Source organism: Chelonoidis abingdonii, chromosome 23 (assembly GCF_003597395.2).
Source record: "Chelonoidis abingdonii isolate Lonesome George chromosome 23, CheloAbing_2.0, whole genome shotgun sequence".
Classification (NCBI taxonomy): domain Eukaryota; kingdom Metazoa; phylum Chordata; order Testudines; family Testudinidae; genus Chelonoidis; species Chelonoidis abingdonii.
The window spans coordinates 12,962,484-12,986,511 of NC_133791.1; the positions used below are offsets into that span (position 1 = coordinate 12,962,484).

Sequence of the window (24,028 nt, forward strand, 5' to 3'; positions counted from 1 at the left end):
GCAGCTCCTGGCCTGGGCCAGAGATTAAGGGCTAAGAACCCAGGGGATATGTGGTGAGCAAGAGTCCAATATGATACATGGGGAGGGGAATAGTACCAGGAAGGGACATGGAGTTTGGGAAGTGCAGGACTAGAGCATGTGGAAGGATGGCATGCAGCAATGCTCCCTGGTCTCCGAATGCGGTGGTAAAAGGAGGAAGCACATGTCAGGTGAGCAAGACAATGGCAGGGTATGGAAGGGAATGAAAGAGGTGCCAGGGGTCTGGGCACATGTATGGGAGCATGGACATAGAGCGAGTCCAGGGAACTAGTGTGTGACGTAATGGGTGTGCACGCAGGGAATCAGAAGTGGAGTGTACCTGGGGGAGCATGGAAGGAGGTGCACAGCACTACAGAGCAGAAAGAGGACATGGATGAGGTTAGGGAACATGCAGACCGAGAACCCTGTCTGCCAATGTATGTACAGCCCCTAGCACAAAGGGACCCAGACCTTGCTTGGAAACTTGGCATTCTAACATAATATAAATAACAAAGGATTTTATAGCAGTCAAGACCTCACTGGATTCTTTAAACTGTTCATTTGCAGATATTGTACCAGCTTGGGGCAGTTTATAGGTTAGTTTTTTGTAAAGAAGATGTATTATTGTTTTTGAGGTGTTAGCTGGAGTCCACTAAAACAATCCTTCAAGATTAACTCTTGATAAAACTTAGTTTTTTATATTGATCATGAAATTAAGATGAATGGAGTAAATGCAACTGAACAGAGCCCTTCCCCACGTTAGGAAAAAATTCCCAAGTAACTCCGCTTTGCCATGTGGCAGTTTCATATTTATTTTGATAATTTCAAACGAATAAAGAGAGTAGGTGCCCTCTATTTGCCAGGCACGTGAAATAGTATAGCAAGTATTATCTCTGCAGAGATTGGCATAAAGATCATCACGTCAGGTTCTCTGGAGCTCTTCCATAGCTTTAAAACTGGTCATCCTAAAACTACTAAATGTGGTGTTAGCCAGGTGACAGTGTTTGCACTTCATAGGTTTTATGTTCATGTTTAAAAAAAAGAAATGAGCAGTGCTTCTAAGATCATTTTTCATGCTAATTAATACGTTATGCTGAATTATTCAGATTCATTTGTGTGCGGTGATATAGCTTGGGTTAAAGTTAAGTGAAAGTTTGGCAAGATAGTGTGCTAACTTCCTGGTTAGTCTGTTTAGCAGTTACTGGAATGAGATTTTTTCCTTTTGTCATTAACAGCAGATTTTTATGCTCAGTACTAGTCCAGAGTCTGTATATGGGATCCCAGAGCCTGCTGGGATAGGGTTTTACACTTGTGCTGTCCTTTTGCCCTTCCATTGAACTCTTTTCATTTCAGACATGAGCAAACAGTCAGTGCCTGAACTAACAACCCTGCAGTCCTCCAAAGCATGCCTTGCTTACAGTACCAAACAAAGGGAGGCCCGCGTGGGCCGGCCCAGGCCAAGGAATGCAGCTTTGGGGTTCTGCTCCATAAATTTAACCAGCACGACAAAAAGGAGATAATATGAGCCTTCGTGATGATCTGAAAGGGGGAGTTTTGTGTCCCATTGATTGTGGTCTGGCCCATTGCCAGGCCCCGAGCCTGACCGACAGTTGAACCATATCGTTAAGGCGTGTAATACAGCTCAAGTCTTGTACAGCAGCCAATGAGTACATATCCAGAGGGCAAAAGTTTATAAAGAGTTGAGGCTGTCCTGTTTAACCCTCTCACACTGCTTGTAATATATACTGCTGCCATTCAAAGTAGTCATATTGCTATTAAAAATGTAAACCTTCAATTTTTTCTTTTTTTAAAAAAAGGTATCTGATCTCTAATACGCAGCAGATTTATAAAGTGATTTGAAAAAAATATATGTAAAACTGATCCTGCAAAAAATTCCCAACCTACTCTCCTTTTTCAGTCATTCTTTATCCAAAGTAACTTTGAGAGTTTTTGTTTAGAGATATTTCCTGCTTTCTAGGTTGCCATGCAGGCTATTTTGTACAGACAGAGCTATTTCTTACCCTGATCTAACCTCATCTAGTATAAGTGTTGGTATATTTTATAGGTAATTTTTCCACCTGATACTGCTGTTAATATGTGGAAGGCCCCTTATTGTATTGCATGTTCTGCCAGTTGATTTAAAGTGTCCCTTGCAACTGTAAATTTTAAAAGTCCCAATCAACGTATTTAACATCTTTGCCCTTTTCTGCTTGTGTATCTTAGAGTTTTGTATAGCACCCATTGCTGTATCATCTATAGCAGATTTAAAAATATGTACACCAGGGTCTGGAGAAAAATACCGTTACAGCTTTATCGAGGAAATCCGTTTTGTATGGCCTTTTAGTTGTATACAATTTAGCATTTAGCCCTGTGTTCTTGTTGTATGCCTGTTGGTTAACTTAGTTTCTCAACAGGTTCTGCTTGCCCGAAGTATGAAGCTGTACAACAAAATAGTTTTCTTATTTAATGTAATTGAGTGATCACATGGTAGCTGTCATTACAAAGTGGCAATTCTTGGTATATGCTAACTTCTTAATGATGAGCACTGTAACAATTGTCATACTACAGAAGACTAATTCTCCATCTAGTCCCGCATCCCGCCTCTGAAGCAGTCAATTCTAGAAGCTTCAGGAGTAAGGTGCAGTATTCCCACATTGTACCTAATTGTGAAATACTGTGCTATGGAGTGGGATTTCTCTGGCTTCAGGTTATCAGCTTGTGCCCTGAAGCATAGGCCTTGTGATTTTTATCTTAGCTAAGGCAACTGCCGCACATTTTATTCAGATAAGTTCTAATCCTTTTTTGAATGTTTGGAGTTAAAAGTAAAGCCTTATCCTTGCATACAAGATAGCAATGAGTTATCTGACATTAGTGACTCATCCTATTAAGAATTAGGGCTGTGTGTGATTTGCTTTAACCAACATTTGAGTGAGACTGCAACTCCTTGCAGTCAGAGGTGGGAGAGGAGTAGTTTTCTCGGACAGCAGAAATCAGTGATGTATTTGAATGAGGTAATTGTCAAAGTCTATGTGCCTTTTTTTAAATGGGGGTGAGTGAAAGTGTTATTCAGCATCTTAAAAAATATCCTAATGAAACTACTACTGTGACATCAGCTATCCAGGCTAAAACTGGAAGCTAATAAAGGCTATAGCATATTTTCCATTTATTATGTTTATTAAAATTTCAGATCCGTTTAAAATGACATTGTTATACTAATACGATGGAACTAAATATTCAAACAGGGTGTGTGTGCACGTACATGAATAGGGTATGAATTAGGTAATTGCAACTGCATCCAGGCGGTTAGGCACACAGTTATCCAGTTTGCAAATGCAAGTTTGAGTTAGATTGTACAAATATCAGTTCTAGTGTGGGTGCCACAGGTACCTTCATTCCTGTGGGCAGACCTGTTGCTTTCCTATTTTGAAAATTTGGCCCTCAGGCTCTGCCTTAAATTTATAAAGGCAAAATTTAAGTGCATTCACCTGACCCTTATTCAGTCTATTTTAATGATCAAAGTCAGGAGGTTTTACCTGGTATTAAAACACACAGGGCTCGTTTCTGATCTGATCTCACATAAAAAGTAAGTGGTGGAATGGCTGCATCTTTGAGGAGCTGGCAAGAGCAGCCTCCATAATAAACAGTTGCTTCCCCAGGACACTATAGTCCTCCAAAAAGCATATTGAATCAGATAAAGGTCTTCCTCATCTGAGCTAGTAGAGTCCCCAGAGGAGAAGTGATCTGACAGTAAGTGGGAGGTTTTAGTCCTAGGTGCTGTTTACCTGGCATGCTTTTGCCTGAAACTAGCATATTGGGAGCACATTTCAGAAGTGCAATGCAGTCCATGCATTTGCTGGAATAAACACCACATATGACTCTCCTTCAGTGTGTGGGCAGTAGAGAGCGGTCTGGCTGCATGTGATTTTACACGTTTTTTCAGTTCACTCACATATTCTAATGCCAAATCCAACATTGGATTTTATGTGCATTTATAACACACTTTAAAGGCATCTGTGACCCTGAACTGGTGAATGAGTTACATTGCAGAGCTGTGACAACTCATCAGTTTGTTTGCAGGAGTTCATATAATCATCTTCTGTCCTCCTTGTTTGGGGTTTGCACCCGCTGATGCCAAAATTGGACAGGAGGCAGCTGTAACTGACCTTTAAACATTTAACACACACTTCGTCAGAACAGTCGCATCCAGCCAGGTGCATTAAATTAGAGTAGGCCTGCGTGAAGTTGGCCACAGTTGACAAGTTATTGATTCTTTCCCTCTCTCTGAGTTTCTCTTCTCCAGACCCTCTCCAGTCCAACATGCACCCATTGCACTTCACTGGAACCTTGCTTGCCAAGGTCTTTAATGACCTTTTACTAGCTAAAAGCTCAGAACCTGTATGCCATCTTCAATGTCATTAACCAGTCAGCCATCTGCGATACCATCAACCATGCTCTTCTTGAAATCTTACCCTTCCTTGGCTTCCATGATTCTGCCCACTCCCGGTGCTTTTCCGACCTCTCCAATCCCTTCTTCAGTATGTCCTTCGGAGGATCCTTTTCTAACTTTCTGAGAGGGTTCCACAGGGCTTTGTCCTTGTTCCCTTTCTCTTCTGCCTCGGTCCCTCGTTTCTGGGTAATCTCACTCACAGACACAAATTCAGTGCTCCTAATCAAGCCCAAGCCCTCCGCAATACCTCCTTTCTTATTCACTGTGGGTAACACCACCATCCTGCCTGTCACTCCGACCTGTAACCTGGGTGATACCTTTAGCTGGAACTTCTCTCTAGGCCCTCACATCCAGGCTACGTCTAAATGTTGCCAGTTCTTGTCTTGATGATGAGTTAGTGCACAGCAAGCTGTGTGTGTGTGTCAGTCTACAGCACTCCAGCATGCTGCACGCTGCCAGCCCATGTAGACCCCTAGTGCTGCACAGCAAAAGATTCCTAGTGCACTTTGCATACTGCTGTTTCAAACTGCAGTAGGTCAGCGCGCATTAGGGAACTTTAGGTGCACAGCAGCAGTGGGGGGGCGAGGGGGGGATGTTGGAGCATGGTAGATTTACACCTCAGCTTGCAACACGCTAACTTGTCTTTTAGATGTGCCCTAAAATGCAGCTTTTCTTATCCATCCACACAGCTAAAACTCTTGTCCAACTTATCATCATCTCACATCTGAATTAAGCCTTGATGAACATTTTAACAAATTGTTACTGCCTATATAAAAGTTTTTTAGCAGCCAAACAATTCTAGCCTCCATCAGTTCAGCACTTTTCAGGGTGCTTTATACACTTCATGCATCCAGCACCCATCTGTGATGTAAGTAAGAAATTATCCCCATTTTATGTATCGTGAAAATAAGAGACATGGCAGTAAAGTGACTTGCCCAAGGCTACTGATGGTGTTAGCATCACAGCTTTCAGTCTGATGCTCAGCAGAGCCGACTTTATGACCCGCAGGGCCTGACTGGAATACTCGGCGGTGATCCAGGGCTTCGGCAGCACTTCAGTGGCAGGGGGTCCGCTCCGGGTCTTCTGCGGCACCGAAGGACCCCCCCACTGCCAAAATGCCACCGAAGACCCCCTGGAGCGGGGCCCAATTCCGGGGAATAGGCCTAAAGCCGGCCCTGGTGCTCAGACAACTGTGCAGTGTGCCTCTAGTCACTGCATATTTTAAGAGAAGTTGCAATAGTCTTCCTCCTCTTATCCTCAGAGATTCTGCCTCCTCTGTTTTTTAAACACAGTAAAACACCTTTAGAAAAAGTACTTAATGTTACGTGCATCAAACTCTTTCCACAGTTAAGTAGATCAACAAATTTAGTGTTCTCTTTCTTCAAAATACCAGCAGTGATTGAATTGTTTCATGGACAGATTACCTGCCAAATTTCCTTTTGTTTAAACTTCTTACAGATGAATTTTTTACAAATATGGAAAACAGAATTTACAATGGAAACATTGACGGGGCTTTAACTCTACCAGCACCAGTAAGTTACTGTTTTAATAGGGTATGGTGACTAGGCTGTTAAATTGGAAAACTGAAACACCTTTCTTAACGCTGACATTGGTGACAGTTGCTTGCCGTTGTGTTTTGGCAGCAAGGAATAGATCTGGCTGAGGAAATTTGTTACTGGTGGGAGCGTTGAAGAACTTGATGGCTTCAAAGAGATTTGTTTTTAGGTGTTTATCTCTGATTTATGTAGGACTGTTTGTCAGATGGAAGGGAGCTAGGGTCTTGTTCTAGGCATTGAGGGGAAGGGTTTAGTAATAGGGAGGATGGGTAGGGCTGAATAGGTTTAGTGGTATGTCCATTCCTAACTTTCTGTAACTTCCAGAGCAATTTATCTAGATGAGTTTATGGCTAATTGCCCCTATGTGCTGGGTTTGGTGGTGTGCCATCCTCTTCTGACTGTGGATGAAATTCTGCATACAGCAACATGTTCCAAGTCCTAGAGTGTCTCAGATCGTGTTTGGGATTTGGAGGGCTCCAATCTGCATTACGTGCTATTGCATGCACAATTCCATTAAGGGCCTGGCAGGTAAGGCACAAGTAGAGCCCAGCACAGCGGTATCTGGGCTTTAAGCTACTTTATGATGAAGAGAGAGAGAAAGTGTGTCTGGAAATCTGACTGGTAAGATTGAAAACAAGATAATCTGCCTCTTATCTTATCCCTTTCCGATATAAATTGGCAGCGGCAACCCCCCTAAACAGAAACAATCCTAGTGAATTTAATCTTTACACGGCTGCTACTCGGAAACATATAGTCCTTGTAAGCAGACATATTGTTTATCCATTTATCTATTGAGCTAACTGATTTTCACCTTAACGATTTTAATGCATTTATTTTGAGAATTGCAGTGAAGTCCTCTGGAAATGTGTAAAATAGGTATGTCCTCCAAGAGGAACTGTTGTCTTGAAAATACTTGAAAAGAAGATTTGTCTTCTTGCAAAGGACTGGATGCAATAGCATCTTAAGTACTGTACACAGTGGTTAAATATGCAGAATTTGTGTCATTGCAGACACTAAGTCACAAATGTTAAGATCAGTGAAACTAGTAATCTGAGAACATTTTTTGAATCTCTTTAAATCCTGCAAATAAATTTAGTTCCTGGGTTGTTCACTGAAATCCTTTTCAAACAAACTAACTATTGAACAGATCAGGATATTTCTGTATACCAAGGAAAAGCTCATGATCTGTTAATTTAAAAATGTGTTTAACTGCTTTTAAACGGGACAATATGTGCCAAGAGTGGCGGCTTTCTTACCAGGAAGACAGTTTTAGCAGCTTTCAGGAGCTTTTGTTTCTTAGCAAGACCACAACTTACAATGCAGTGTTCTGTTTCCTTCTTACGATGGAAAGAGATTGGGATTTGATTTTCTTACAACTACTATGATACTTTGAATAACAGCTCTTGATTGGGTGATGAGGAAATGGAAAGGTGCAACCTATTAGATATACTGTAAACCAAGCAATGCTGTTTATCACCAAGTTCTTAAATAGCCCTCACCAGTGAGAGATGTGAGTGCCTTGCTACACTCACTGATCTATTTGCTCACTAAACCTTTCTTAAAAAAGTGAAGCCATTGTGGCTGAGTCACAAAAAAAAAAATGCAGATTGTATAGCAGAAGACAACCAATTAACACAGCTACAATAATACAAGCCTTACGGTTTTTAAACAGGTGTATAACAAATTGAAATAAGAATCGCAAGTGTCATGCTTTGTCTGAACAGTGAAGCAGCGTACTACGTGCCTCAACCTTCTGACACCATTCACAATCTCTTTGTGTCTATATTGAGCAGCACTCTTTCCTGCTGTGACTAGTAGACATAAGGGCATTTCTCTCTTGTATTGCCTTTGTGTGCTTATTAAAAAAGAATCAGCAAATCTGTTGAGTGGATGTTTAATGTAACACAGATGTGGGCACACCACCGTTCATTCTGCTCTATAGATTTTCAGTTTTTTGTATTTCATAATTGGTGCTTTTTATTTACAGAACGTAACTTGAGACAGCAGAACAAATTGTAGATTTAAAAAACACCAACTCAAGTAGTGAGGAATGTTTTTAGCTGTCCAGACCAAGCAAACCAGTTTGCCCAAGGCTGATGGACTAAGACAGTCAACACAATTGGTGTTAATATTAGCAGCACTTAATTAAAAGGCAGCTGACCTTATCACCAAGAGGAGAATTACCTTTTATCACCAGGTTGAACATGTTAGCACCAAAAAAGCAATGAGGAACAGTAAATAAATCAGCTTAGCAGACACACTGTACTCCTAATTTCTTCCAGACTAACTCAAATTGCCAAGAGTCTTTCGGAAACGCATTGCAATGCCTAGAAGTTTTCTTCTGTTTCTCTGACCTGCTCCTAGGCCAGATATTGGAAGCCAGCACTCTCTGTCCTGATTTCTGCAGAATAATTGTGATTAGAAGGCCTATTCTTTCCGCGTCCCACAGCATTCTCACATGCCACCTTTCAGATGCCTTCAGACGCTGTGCTGCAGAAGAGAAGTTGACAAAATATGAGTAAAAATGACATGATCGAGTGTTGCTGGAAGAATATTTTATATTGAAAATTATTGGACACTTTGCAATTGGATTAATGATCCATTATTCATTTCACTTTCCTGAAAGCATAAAGGAACAGTCTTTCATTGAAAAGTTAATTATTGACCTGTAACTTAAGTTTAAACCTTTTGTTAAGAGTAAGCCAGTCACTCCTTAAATCTGTCACTACATAAGCATTTCTGAATCACTTGTCGCTACAGTCTCTAGGTGCTGCAGAAAGATTTAAGAGCCAGTGAGGGCTGCCAAGAAGCAATAATTTCTCTGTTGTTCTGCTCTTTTAAATGTGGGATATTCAGGCACCCTGCTTTTTCTTTGTGGAGTGTGTGTGACAGAGAGGTGGGACAAACAGCAAGATGGAAAGATAGTGAGGGTGGGACTCTGCTTCCTATTGTGGAAGTATGTTCTATAGCCTTCAAACATTTTGCATTTTCATTAAGAAAAACACACATTTTACTTAGTATTGCATTGTAATTGTAGAAATTGGTAGTAATTTGCACATCTCTCACACAGACTTCATCCACAGATCTAGAAGTACTTAACAATTAAGCCAACTATACCCCTATGAAGTTTTATTATTCCTGTTCTGCCTATGGGAGAACTGAGGGACAGAAGTTAAGTGACATGGCCAAGATCAGAGTGAGCCAGTAGCAGAGATAGGAATAGAACCCAGGATTCCTAGTGTCCTGTTCTAAGCACTTGATGACAGTTATTCCCTTTTCACTTCCTTCTACATTGTCTTAACTGTCCACATATGAGACACTTTTGAAATTCTCCACCCTCTCGTACTAGGCTTTTTAAGTAATTCTTCAGTAAATTAAAGTCTTTGTTTAAGCCATTTAGATTGTGAATTCAATATGATCATTTAATACTTGGGCTACTCCAACTCAGACAGATGCTATTGATGAAAAATTACTGTTTGCTTCAAACATTTTGTTTCACTCCTCTTAGTTTTCTGTAAATTTATATAAATAAATACGTGGTCAGACCTGCAGTAAATATCTTGTGCCGTGCAGCCCTAAATCCTCACAGACCATTTCTGATTTAAATGTGCATATTAATATCATTTTTAGTGGAGATCTATATGAACTTAAACTGGCAAAAAGGTTTTTTCTGTAGGTTCAGGGTGAAGTAAAGGTCATCACTCTGTCATATACTACTTTTCAACTTCTGAAGAACATAAGAATGGCCCTACTGGGTCAGACTCAGGTCCATCTAGCCCAGTGTCCTGTCTTCCGACAGTGGCCAGTGCCAGATGCCCCAAAGGAAATGAACAGAACACGTAATCATCAAGTGATCCATCCCCTGTCGTTAATTCCCAGTTTCTGGCAAATAGAGGGATGGTTGGAATAATTACCTCTTATATAGCATTTACATCTTAAAAATGCTCTACAATCAGCCCTCTGAAAGTTATGTAAGATAAGTTTGTATAGGTAGAAGTATCACGTGTTCTCACATGGGGAAACTAAGGCCCGGGCTACACGGGGGGCGGGGAGGAATCAATCTAAGTTATGCAATTTCAGCTGCGAGAATAACGTAGCTGAAGTCGGCGTATCTTAGATCGAATTTAAAGTACTTACTTCAAATCCTTGCAGCGCGTTACGGCTACCCTGTCGACTTTGCTTCTGCCTTCCATCGAGCTGGAGTTCAGCAGTCAATGGGAGAGCGGTCGGGGATCGATTTATTGCATCTACACTACATGTGATAAATCGATCCCCGATAGATAGATCGCTGCCCGCCGATCTGGCAGGTAGTGTAGACGGTACCCTAAGACATGAAAGAGTGTCTACAGTGTGCTTGGTCCAAGATCACACAGTGAGTTTGTGGCAGAGCCAAGATTAAATCTTAGATGTTGCCTCCTAGGTCCCTACTCAGTCCACTTGGTGATACTGCTTCTTAGTTTTTTATGTAGAGAAGTGATTTTTCATTCGCCAAAATCAAAAGCTCTGTGGCAACATGGCAGGAGAGGCTGAAAATCAAATGTTGTTGACAGAGGGTATGTCTACACTAGAAACGCTACTGCAGCACAATTGCAGCAGTTCAGTGTAGTCACTTGTGCCTGGTCTACACTAAAAAGTTAGCCTAGCTACATCACTCAAGGGTGTGAAAAATCCACTCCCCTGAGCAGTGTAATTAAACTGACCCCACCCACCCACCTCCAATATAGACAGTGCTAGGCAATGGAAGAATTCTCTTGTCAACCTAGCAACCAAACCCTCAGGGAGGTAGATTTGCTAACAGGAGAACTCCTCCCATCAGTGTTGGTCATTTCTCTACTCTGAAGTGCTACAGCAGTGCAGCTATACCATTTGAAGTGTAGACAAGCCTTTACTACAGCGATGGAAGAATTCTTCTCTCGACCTAATGCTGTCTGCTTAGTGCTGTCTGGCTTAGGTTGACTTACCTACTTTTAGGGCTGTGGATTCTTTTCTTGATCTGACTTTTTGCAGTTGTAAGTCCCTGGGAGGATAAGAGAGGTTTCACAAACTTGGGAAGCAGATACAATAAGAAGACGATAACCAGTTTGTACCCTTTTTGTAATCTCCAATCCCTTCTTTCATATTCAGCAATTCATTTTGTTTTGTAAAGTTGTGAAAACTGCTGTAAGTGTGTGGGTGCAGGGTGGAAGAGTTGGGCCTTTAAAGCTGTGGAGAACGTGGTGGATGGAGAGAAGGAAAATTCACACGCTTAAGGTTCACAAGTAAAATGTTCTGAGAAACTGAAGCAGTCGTGGTTTCTGCTTTAACCTTTTATTTATTTAAGTTCTTTGGTTACAAACTAGCCTTCTTCACAGTATATTCCAGCTGTCTGGAAATAGGAGCATGCAAGAATTTTGATAAATGGATTAAAGTGCTGTCCAGTTTTACTTCTAAGTACCTGTCTATCCCTTATGAAATGCTGTTTTATTACTTTACACCTTTGTAATTCATCCCTGCACCACCTCCAACAGCAGCACAAGAAGAGGTATTTTATTTTTTTCTCCAGTGCAAGAAAGACCACTGCTGGGCACTAGTTATCTACAGGTTTCTAAACCACATACAACACAGCAGTTCCTAGGTAAATTAGATGGATATAGCAATGTTTTTAGGGAGCTACTAATAACAAAACTGTGGAAATGTCAGCTAGCTTAGAGGCAACACTGGAAATTTTTAAAAATGATGGTTGTGGCTACATTACACATTTGAGGAATTTCAGGTTGACATTTTGTATGCTAATTCAGATGTTCAAATACCACAGGGGTAGGCAACCTATCGGGTGCCGAAGGCAGCACGCAAGCTGATTTTCAGTGGCACTCACGCTGTCCGGGTCCAGGCCACTGGTCTGGGGGGCTCTGCATTTTAATTTAATTTTAAATGAAGCTTCTTAAATAGTTTAAAAACCTTATTTACTTTACATACAACAATAGTTTAGTTATGTATTATAGACTTTTATAGAAAGAGACCTTCTAAAAACTTAAAATGTATTACTGGCACGCGAAACCTTTAATAGAGTGAATAAATGAAGACTCAGCACACCGCTGCTGAAAGGTTGCTGACCCTTGGAATAGTACATTCTACAAATCTGACATCTGTCCTCTCTTTATTTATCTTATTCCTGCATTTCAGGTGTAGACTTAAAAGAATAGATCAGAGGTAAAAATAAATAAACAAAGCCTTCTAAAAGAGCCAATGGCATTTAGGATAGTAGCCTGTTCTCTGCTTTTCAAGGGATTGGGAAAGGGAGCTTTGCATTTCTTTCTTCCACTGAGCCAGCTGAATGATATCACGCCACAGAGGCTACAAGAAAATAAAGCCACAGGAAACAGCAATAGTCAAAGTGCTTAAAGTGAATTTAGTCACAATAAGTGACTCAATAAGTAAACAGTTATGGCAAATAAAGTTGTGACTCAAGTTAAAGGCAGCACATGAGGGACTTACAGAAGGTAACTTTTACTAGTAGCTGTAGCCAAGAAGAGTAGAGGCGGTAAAAATATAGTTTACCATGATTAGAGTTAGTAGGCAGGGATGCCAAAAACTCAGAGGAAAGCAGAGTTGAAAAGTGTGTTTGTGTATGTGTATATAGGGATAGGGTTGATGAAAAGGAAAAGCACTAAAGAAGTAACAAGACTCCAGAGAAAACATCTGCAACAAGCAAAACTTAGAGGGCAAGGACTCTTGTGTGCTGTTGCCAAGCAGCTTAAGAAGTAAACTAATTGTTATGTGAGATTTTCTCCCTCGTTAGATCAAAAGGACAACGGCAGTTCATTCTGCAGTGTCTGTAGAGAACATTCAGAGGGGAAGTAGGGTTCAATAATCAAAAATATTGCATTCAGCTATAAGTAGCCTCTTGGAAAAATTAATAGTACTAGCTTGAAAGAGAGATCTCAACAGCAGGCAGGAATCTCAAAGTGTTGGGATTGGGACGAGGCAAAGAATGAGGCAGGGGTGGGTATCCTGCAGCACAATTCTGCACATGTTGGTACTGTCCCAAATTTTAAAAGCATTCAGGATTTTTTTAAAGTAAAGATACGCTATAGTGCTCATGCAGATACCAGTGGGTAGAGCATTAACATGTGTAGAGTACTTATGGGTATATTACTTTTCAACCTATTGCCATCTTGTCCATCAACATGTAACCTTCTCCAACAAATACAATAACTGTCTGAATACACCGCATATGGATTCCTGTTTCTGGAAAAAGGGGTAAAAACCTTTATGTATTAATACATCTTTTTATTAAAAATTTGCTGGCCATTGTGCTTCACAGTGCTTTTCCACATCAATTTCACTGCTTTCTTTTCAATTTCAGACCAGATTTCAATGGAAAATAGCAAAAAGAAGCATAAAGATCTGTGTCTACTTGCGAGACCCCCAGATAAAATATTATTGTATTTCTATGAAGCAGATACCAACAGAGATCTAAAAACTTAATGGCTTTTTCATGCCAAACCTTGCTTATAATATGACTTCTGATATTGAGTGAAGTTTCCAAGGGAAACTTAAAAGTTGCATTAAATCAGTTAATGTATGTTTTGCATGTAGGACACAGGCAGAGAGAGTGAGGAAGCCACGCTGTTGTAGAGGCCCTCAAGGACTATTGCCCCGGTATTCAGAAAGCCAGGCAGAAGGACAGGAGCAGCTATTCAAGCTGACAGACAACATCCAAGATGAGTTGTAAGTATTAACCCAGCAACTGCTGTGTTGCAATATAATCATTGTATGAAAATACATTGTCCCTTTGTGATAGCCACTAAAAGCTTTTCTTATCCATGTCATCTATTTCTCTTGTTTTTGATGTACTGGAGGACATTTTTGGTGCTTGAGAACTTCCATCATCCCCTCCCTTCCAAGTGTGTTCATAGGTTTTACAAATATCATTTGATGTAGCCTCACAAAACCCTTATAAGTTAGCTCATTGTCATCATCTCTGATTCACAGATAAGGAAAATTGAGGTAATAAAGATATTAAGTAATTAGTCCAAGGTGTGTCTCACAGGTTATTGCAGAGCCAAGATTAGAACCCATATCTCTTGATGTTCAGTCTGAATTACATGGTCAGTCTCTCTCCTCACATTTACAAAAGAAGGAATCTGAGCAGTTAGGTTTCTAAATGATGTAGCAGTCTTGTTTAACTGCATGTTATCAGTCTCATTACTCTCATTTTGCTTTGAAAGAATAACAGTAACATTTTCCAAGAAGGTGAGATTACAGAGAAATTATATCACTTGACATCTAGCCTTGTGCCTCAGTGTTTCTAATTTGGTGGCACCATGACCTTCCCTGCCCTCTCCATTTTTGCATTCTCCCTACTACTATTCAAGTTGGGGGTCTAAGAGATTTGACAGCTGCTCTCCAGCAGCTGTGCGCACACCAGGGTTTTCTTGTTGGTTGTGCACTAGTGATCACTGTGTCTCTCGTGGGAAGTTCTGTTATTTCAGTGGCTCTGAAACACACACAGAGTGTGTGGACAGATTTTTCACTGTCAGGGGCCATAATCTGGCTTCTGCAGGGGGGAAATTGAGATAGATTTAGATTTAGATTTTCCATATAAGACTTTGAGTAAGGGAAGCGGGGGGTGCGCGCGTGCTACTAAATGAGTAGGTACGTTAGTGAAATAAACAAAAATGTCTAACACAATTTCAGCTGTTGTATTGTTCATTCACTGTGACTTTCACCAACAGGAATATCACTGAACAAGAAAATGGTATCTCTTGTCCTGGAAAACCAGTACAAAATTGTGCCTCTGACTTTTATTCTAGTGTTGTAATTAAAAACAGATTTAAAGACTTGATATTTGCATATTTTCCTTCAAAGTTTAATCCATAAAAGAGGGGGTATAATACCTTGCTCTACTGTTCTAACTAAATGTTTCCACATTTTTTTCCAGTTAGGCTCACTGTTTCACTTCTGGAAAATATTGTGTAATTACTTCCTGATGTAGTTAAAGCCCCACAAATTCTCCAGAGATCTGGTTGCTTCTACTTTGTTCTACTGGATCATGTTTCATTTAATTTTTCATTTTCTTTTATTAATTTGATTTTTTTAAAATCACAGAAATGTAGGAATATAGAAAAAAACAAAACTAATGTCTTAGTGTTCAACTCTTCTGTCGAAACTTTAAGCACAGAGGAGAGGATGTATGTTGTTGGCAAAAGAAAAATGAGTAATGATGTGTGACTCAAACTTAGAATGAAATGTAAGGTTTAACTACCAATTTGCTAAAATATCAGTGCTTCACTAGGAAATCACTGCCCTGGGTTTTCAGACCTCTGTTCCTCAAAATACATCTCTGACACCTTATAGATTTTTCTACAAAGATTAAATCTGGCCTGTTCTAAAAAGCATCGTAGAAATTAATCGTCGGATTTTCTAAAGTGCTGGGCCTGAGAACATCAGTGAACTCAAGGGAGCGCCTTATGCTGAGCACATCTGAAGATCGGGGCTTAAATATTCAGTAAACTACAACAGGAAAAAATAATTTCATTTTATTGTCTGTTTGCTTTTAGTTTAGACAATAGTCATGCCATTTAGTAGAATTTTTTTCCCTATTTAAAATAATTTGATTTATGGAATGTGACTTTAATTGATCAAAGCAACTGATAAAATGAAGTAAATCCCTGTCAGTCAGAATATGGTATTAGTATTCTATGTAATTGTGTAGCTTTCTATATATAGTAGAAACAATGATATAATAATTTCTCATTTAGATGGGCCGCATTTTAACAGAGGTTGTCCTATGATTATCTCCCCCATGCCTTTACAATTACACAGACCACCTCCTTTCCCATCTGACATTTCATAACTTCCTTGTGGCAATTTCTTACGTAGAAGAATACTACTATGAATTTTTGTGTGTTAGCTTCTTTTAATGCAGTTCGGCAGCTGGGAACAAGGAAAACCAGAACCATTTAGCCAGTAATTCTGTGTGGACCACCATTGGTCTGTGAACCACATTTTGGAAACGTCTGACTGAAGCCAGAGAACCTCACTGTGCCTCAGTTTGCCTGTCTCTAAAATGGGTGTAAAACATAGTACCTGTTTTGTCATAGTGGTGTGAGGAGAAACTAGTATTCTGCCAGTCTCTAGTATCAATTTAAAATTAAAATGCCCATCACACTCCTCAGAAAATTGTGTAACAACTCTACTGTCTTAGCTGTGATGTCTTCTTAAAAATGATATATGTTGAAGATTTAAACATTTAAGGCTGTGAGAGCTACTGCTGTTGAACGGTATAGGCCCATGAACGTAATCTGCTGGTTGGCCATGAGACAGTTTGTGTACATTGACCATCCGCAGGCACCCACCACTGGTATAGTAGTATAGCAGATAAATGAAAGTTGGGATTGTTAACTAGAAATAGTAATTAAACAAGCAACATATAACTGGGAACAGCAAGATATAACTTGACAGTTTGTTCGTTTTATTTCATAACTGAATTGAGAGGCACTAGAACAAGGGAACTGGTTGAATTTAAAAAAAAAAAAAAAAGTTTGTCAAACAAAGAGTGCTGGGAATACAGTGGCCTGTGTACATATTACATAGAACTAAAACAAGATGGATTTAATGTGACAATCTTTTATTAATGAGACTAGTTTCAAAGGTCTTTACCTATCTGCTAAATGGCACACCTGTAGTCTAAAAAGTAGAATAGATACATATGATGATTAATGTAGTTAGTGTTTGAAACATTAACAGCTTTTAAATCATACCAAAAAAAAAAAGAAAAGAAAAACCCTAAAGACAAGCTGTGGTGATACTTCTCCTTAATCATATCATCTGGGTTTACAATGACAAGAGGCTCTATGAATTGTCGTGACTAGGAGACACACAGGCATGAGGGGAAAAGACAAAGAGTTAAGTGTACAATACAGAAGAACCCTCCTGGAGTAAGCTAGTAATAGAAAGGATTTTTTGAAGATTATTGGCATGATTCTTTCAATCAGAAACCAGTGGTGGTGGTATTTGTGTTACCATAGCAGTTTGGAGCCCTAGCCATTTTATTGAGGGGTGAGGAGAAATCTGATTAACTGACCCTGCTGGATGTTTTGATATTAAAATCCTCTTTGATAACCAGTGGTTCAGTCAGCTGTAGATTAGTATATTGTGCAAAATGCTTCTCAAATGGTGGAGCTGATGAAAGTTTCGCAGCCAATAACTAAAGCTGATTAGTAACTGGGTTTTCTGTTCCATGGAAGATTTTGAAATGTTTTTCACTTCATAGTAGGGAAAAAAAAATTCTCAATTTTTCCTGGAACGGCTGCCTAACTCCTTGGACACCAAGAGGGCATTGCTGGGGAGTCAGCCAGGCTGAGAATCAACCACCTTGGTCCCTGGCTGTCTGTGGCAGCCTGCCAGGTGAGCGGCTAAGGAGCCAGAGTTTGCTCAGCAGCCTATCCCAGAGCCAGGGACCATGGAAGCCCTGGGAGCTCAGGCTGCCAGCAAGCTTGGGTGCCAAGGACTTCCAGGCTCCTAGCTCCTTGTCAGTCCAAGTTGACAAGGAGCTGGGAGTTCTGGTTCCCCAGCAGGCTGCTGAGGTACCAGCAACCAGGTTTCAAAACCTGAGTAGCAGGCGGGGCTCCATGAGAAACTTGTCTGGTTTCTACTGGAATGTCATCTAAATTGACATGTTCCTGCAGAACATTTCAATTTCAATGAATTGGCATTTTCCATACAAAAATTTCCACCCAGTTCTACCGATAACATTTATCAGAAATTCAGAAACTCCTTCCACTGGCTGTGTCCTACAACCCCTTTGGTATTTCTCTCCATACACTGAAGAGTGTGTGAGAGAAGAACTTCCAAGAATATGTGACAGTGAGTTCCTCTGCATCTTCCTGCCGCTGCCAGTAATGGCAAGAAGTGCTTATTTGCTGGATCCTGTCCTGCAATGAATTGAGAACTGGTTAAAAGACAGGGAACAAAGCGTAGGAATAAATGGTGAATTTTCAGAATGGAGAGGGGTAACTAGTGGTGTTCCCCAAAAGTCAGTCCTAGGACCAATCCTATTCAATTTATTCATAAATGATCTGGAGAAAGGGGTAAACAGTGAGGTGGCAAAGTTTGCAGACGATAATAAACTGCTCAAGATAGTTAAGACCAAAGCAGACTGTGAAGAACTTCAAAAAGATCTCATAAAACTAAGTGATTGGGCAACAAAATGGCAAATGAAATTTAATGTGGATAAATGTAAAGTAACACACATTGGAAAAAATAACTCCAACTATACATACAATATGACGGTGGATAATTTAGCTACAACTAATCAGGAAACAGCTCTTAGAGTCATCGTGGATAGTTTTCTGAAGAGGTCCACGCAGTGTGCAGCGGCAGTCAAAAAAGCAAACAGGATGTTAGGAATCATTCAAAAAGGGATAAAGAGTAAGACGGAGGAATATCTTATTGCTCTTATATAAATCCATGGTACGCCCACATCTCAAATACTGTGTACAGATAAGGTCTCCTTGTCTCAAAAAAGATATACTGGCATTAGAAAAGGTTCAGAGGAGGGCAACGAAAATTATTAGGGGTTTGGAACAGATCTCATATGAGGAGAGGTTAAAGAGGCTAGGACTTTTCAGTTTGGAAAAGAGAAGACTAAGGATAGGATAGAGGTCTATAAAATCATGAGTGAAGTGGAGAAAGTGAATAAGGAAAAGTTATTTACTTGTTCCCATAATATAAGAACTAGGTGCCACCAAATGAAATTAATGGGCAGCAGGTTTAAAACAAATACAAGGAAATTCTTCTTCACACAGACAAAGTCAACATGTGGAATTTCTTGCCTGAGGAGGTTGTGAAGGCTAGGACTATAACAGAATTTAAAGAGAACTGGATAAAATTGTGGATGTTAAGTCCACTAATGGCTATTAGCCAGGCTGGGTAAGGAATGGAGTCCCTAGCCTCTGTTTGTCAGAGGGTGGAGATGGATGGCAGGAGAGAGATCACTTGATCATTGCCTGTTAGGTTCACACCCTCTGGGGCACCTGGCATTGGCCACTGTTGGCAGACAGGATACTGGGCTGGATGGAGCTTTAGTATGGCCATTCTTATGTTCTTATCATCTGCTCATCTTTGAGACATCACATCAGCAGGCTTATACTGTGGTTGTCACATGTTGGCACACACAGTGTGGATCTGCAGAAACAGTGCCTGCAGAGAACACTTAGTTGGTAAGGAGAATAGGACAGGTAACACAAAGTTGTCAGTTTCATTTGAATAGCAACATCATCTCTGAAAAATTGCAGTAGGCCTCTCAAGCTGTAACCATTTGGAAGAGGGAGATTTAAAAATAACGCAATGAGAATGTTAATTCGTGCTATGCACAATAAGTTTCAAACTGCCTAATAATTGATCTAAGGGAGTAGAATCTTCTTCCTGCAGGCATGTTTCATACACTAGTGAATTACTGACAGTGCAGGAATAACACTCAAAATTCCATTTAGCACTCTCATTTAATAGTGTAAATAGAGAAACTCAATACATATTTAAATTTGTAAAATACTCCATTAGTGTTCAGGCTTGTTTGGTGACTCAAAATGTTGTGTGTGTATATATATAAAATATTTCACTTTTGAGTTGTCATTGTTTTTACATTGATCTTTTCAGACAGTATAATTCTCTGAATCTTCTTCATTCCCCCTATACTCCCTCCCATATTCATCACTCAAACTAACTAATCTCTCTGGGAAACCCTCCTGCTTGCTGCTTAACCTTTCACCCCCAATGTTAAACAGCTAATTTCTCTTCTCTAGCTACTGGTCAGGCAGCAGGTTAACATTATTTTTATTTTTTTGTTTGTTTGTTTTTTTTGAAGAAAGGAAAGTGAAGCACTGTAGTTTGTAATGTATCATGAGAGACAGCCGTGTGGTTTCATTCATACATTCCAACACACCTTTCGTCAAAGTAGATTTACAAACAATTTCAGTTTAAAGAATTTATCAGCAATAAAATTGTCTTTAAACAAACAAACCACCACCTCTCCATGCTGGGGAAATTTCTTGTGTGGTTTGAAAGTTAGGGCAGTGACTCAGTCGAACCCCCCCACCGAACCATATTTATTAACAGAATGCTCCCAGCCACCTATGTCATGGGGTGATTGCATCTCTACCCTTTCCTCTCTCCTCTTATTCCTCTCCTACTGACATAAATATAAAAAAAAATCACACTCCTAACTGACCAAGTGACGGCAGTAAAACTTGGTATGCTGTGTGCTCACCCAGTCTCACTGCCTGGCTTTCATAGAAGATTAGAGTTGGAAGGGACCTCAGGAGGTCATCTAGTCCAACCCCCTGCTCAAAGCAGGACCAATCCCCAGGCAGATTTTTACCCCAGTTCACTAAATGACCCCCTCAAAGATTAAACTCACAGCCCTTGGTTTAGCAGGCCAATGCTCAAACCACTGAGCTATCCCTCCCCTCCAGAATAAGCTTTTTTATCCATCTGTTCCCTGACACTTCTAACTCTCTGCTTTCTTTGGTTTTTGAGTGAGACTATCGTATACCTGATGTTTTGTTTGATCTAGAGTTAATGCTGTAACTCTGCCTATTTTGTAGCCCTCGTCTCCAAAGCTAGAAAGACTACAAAACAGGCACTTTAATATTAATATTACGCTTATTGTGCCAGGGAGACCCTTAGGGGCATGTTTATTTTTGATTAACTAATAAAAAACATTTGAATCCTAAGGTCACAGCACTATCTCTGCTGCGGTTCATTTTCCTGGTAGGTTCTCAGAGGTCACACAGGGAGTAGCAAGTACAAGAACAGAATAGTCTCCCTCCCAGCTCAGTGAGGTAAAACAACACTGACTTATCTTTCTGGTTTTTGCAGTTTCATAGCAGTGGAGAACACAGACAGCTATTGTGTTCTTATTTCATCCAAAGCTGTTTATTTTCTGAAGAGTGGGGATTATGTAGACAGAGAGGCCATCTTCTTGGAAGTCAAATACGATCATCTCTACCACTGCCTCATTTCAAAGGACCACGGAAAGGTGTATGTACAGCTGACAAAGAAAGCTGGGAATACAAGTAGCGGTGTAGCAATACCAGGCCCATCACAACAGAAACCGATGGTGAGGACCCAACGCTTACCCTTCTGTTCATATTATGTTTTTTTGCTTTCTATATTGCAATAGTCAAATACTTTGTCATCATTGGTATATCATCTTCTATGCCATTGAATTATGAAAATGTCATTCAACCGTCAGTGAAAGTAGACACTGACGTCTTTTTTTTTTTTTTTTTTTTTTTTTTTTTTGTGGTGTTTCTGTGAGGGAGACCTGGGTGCAGAAGTGATCGTGGTAGTTTTGTTCTTTAAGGTCAAGAGAAAGATCAAGGTAAATCCAGCAGCTCCCTAAATAAGAGAAGGTATCACTGACAGATATGGAGACTGTTCCGCTTCTCGAGGACAAGAAATCCAAGCAGAATGATAGGCGGGGCATTGCCCAGAATGATATTACTAGGGGCAGAATCTAATTTAAAAAAAAAAAAAACCAAAAAAAAAAAAACCCCAATTCAGAAGCCTGACCCAGTATTCCTTTGTTAAATGGAATATCCATCAGGCTGTTTACAGCGTCTGCTCTTCCTCACCTTGTAGTAGCAAAATATTCTCTCCAATCTCATGATATTTATTCCATGTGTATAGTAAAAATTAATCTTTGTAATGTAGACAGATCAAAAATAGCAGAACTCTCAGTTCTAATCTAACTGGAGTTTGTACATTTACTGATGTAAGTATTACAGTAGTACCTAGAGAGGTGAGCAGAGATCAGTGCCCCATAAGAGATTGACCCTGCCCCAAAGCACTGAAATTCTAAATAGAGAAGAGACAGTAAAGGTAGGAGGGGTAAAATGACTGGCCCCAAAGTACTTGTATGGCCCATCTCTCTCTCCCTCCAGTGCAAATAGCATACCTAATGTCTCTAGTTATCTGTCTCTTTGAGCCAAGTTCCATGTCAATAATTAAAATACTGTTGATCAGAGTATCTCAAACCCTTTTACAAACATTCATTCACTCAACTTCAACACTGAGCTAGGCAAGGACATCTCTATTTTAGAGATAGGGAAAATGATGAGTAAGTGGTACACCTGGCAACAGAAACGGAGTCCCAGTTTCTAGTTTAACACTAGATAGGACTACCTCTTAAAGTAACCAGCCTGGTCATTGCAGTTAGATGACCGATTTGATAACTGCAGACAGTTACTTTAAATTGATTTTTTTTATCTTCACGGGGCTATTAAAATTTCCCACTCCTTTAAACACTGCTGTATGTATAATAAACTTTTATTTGTGCAGGTCCATGTGAAGTCTGAAGTTTTAGCAGTAAAGTTATCTCAAGAAATAAACTATGCAAAGAGCCTTTATTATGAGCAACAACTTATGCTAAGACTCAGTGAAAACCAAGAAGAATTGGAGCTGGACTCCTGAAACCATCCAGCTTACTGCCAGACCGAATTTCCCTAACACCATTGCAAATACTAATCCAGGGGATAAGGGTATTCTGTCTCCAAAATAAAATGAAAGAACAAAAATTGATTGGTGGAAAGTATATTCTGTAACTGGAGAACACAGTGCACTGGAAAAGAATGCAATTAGCTGTATGGGTTTATTTAGTTTATGAAAGAACAATAATTTTTTTAAAGTGTTTATTAAATAAGATGTTTGAAATGTTATGGGGGAAGTTCCGTATTTTGATAACATGTATATATGTACAACTGTGTTTGATGTAAATAAAGAAGTACAAAATAGTTTGTGGGTCTGTATAAAGGTCTGTTTACTGTTAAAAAAAAAAAAATTTAAGAAAAGTTCTATTGAGTCATATTGCACTAATTGAAACTGTACATTCTCTCTAGAAAGCTATTCTTAAGAGTTAAGGAATGTAGTTGTAATATAAAGACATTCATTTGTCTTCTGTGGAGTTGTAGAAAGTGGAGAGGTTAAAGAATCTTATCATAAGGATGCACTTTTTTTTTATTTTCAGGACCCTGGGTGCAATTTAAAGCAGATGCATAAAGTGCTCTGCCAGAAGTTCACTTCATTTTTTACACCAGATTCATAATGCTTTTGTGAATCTGTTTACTGGAGTAGAGTGATGGGGCTTACTGGTTCACATAGTTTAATGGCACTCTTCAGTATTAAAAAGAGAGAGCATTTTTTTGCAAAATGATTGCTTAGTTTTCAGAAAAATAACCACACCCTGTTCAAACCTGTATTGTAGACAGATATAATCCAGTTGTTGGGGACATTGGCAAGATATTTTAAAAGGGCAAAACTTGAAATCTTAATTTTTGGGTTTCACACACGCTTCCTCCACCACCCTTTGATTTTAATAAGTGTGATTTAATAAGTTAGTTTGTTATTGTAGGGTTGCTCATAAGTGTTAGGCTTCTGGCACAGATTTGGGTTGATTTGAAAAATCACTGCATCATTTGTTTTGGAATCTTAAAACATGCACCTCCTAATTAAACTTTTTGAATAGATACAGTATTGGGAGACAGAGGTACTTTGCATCAAATGTTGGACTCATTAACCTTGACAGTGTTCCCTTACCAGAAGCGGAGTGTGATCTCTTAGACTTGGAGGAAAGATGGTGGCTTGTCCCGTAACTCAAAGAAACTAGGAAAACTGACTTTATCTGTAATGGAGTTAAGTCATATTTTGTAAGTTTTTTTCAATTAAAAAATATATAAGGAATATCTTGCTGTTTACTTTTTTTTTTAATGGTGCTGTTGGGCTCTTTGTCTTTCTGAATGTGGTTTACAATTGCAATGACTCCCTGCCTGCAACATGGCATCTGCTGTGCAAGTTTCATCATGGGATATGCTATTGCCACAAAATTAGGAGTAACGTTGTGGATTTCAGCAGGTTTTCCCAACATGCATACTTTTTGTAAACTTTTGATTAGAAATAAGCAGTCCATTAAAGTTTTACTCTTGAATTCACTTATTTGTCAAGTTCTCAAATAAAGGCACATGGT

At 39.7% G+C, this 24,028-nt stretch overlaps 1 protein-coding gene across 1 annotated transcript in view; it reads left to right on the plus strand.

Moving 5' to 3' along the window:
* The window catches only part of VPS13D (vacuolar protein sorting 13 homolog D), a 192,371-nt gene extending 168,626 nt beyond the window's left edge, over positions 1 to 23,745 (plus strand). The window contains exons 68-70 of the mRNA XM_075060347.1: positions 13,600 to 13,731; positions 20,884 to 21,124; positions 22,348 to 23,745. Coding sequence (XP_074916448.1) covers positions 13,600 to 13,731; positions 20,884 to 21,124; positions 22,348 to 22,479 — 505 coding nt within the window. The 3' untranslated portion in view covers positions 22,480 to 23,745. The remainder of the gene's footprint in view (positions 1 to 13,599; positions 13,732 to 20,883; positions 21,125 to 22,347) is intronic.
* The last annotated feature ends 283 nt before the right edge of the window (positions 23,746 to 24,028 follow it).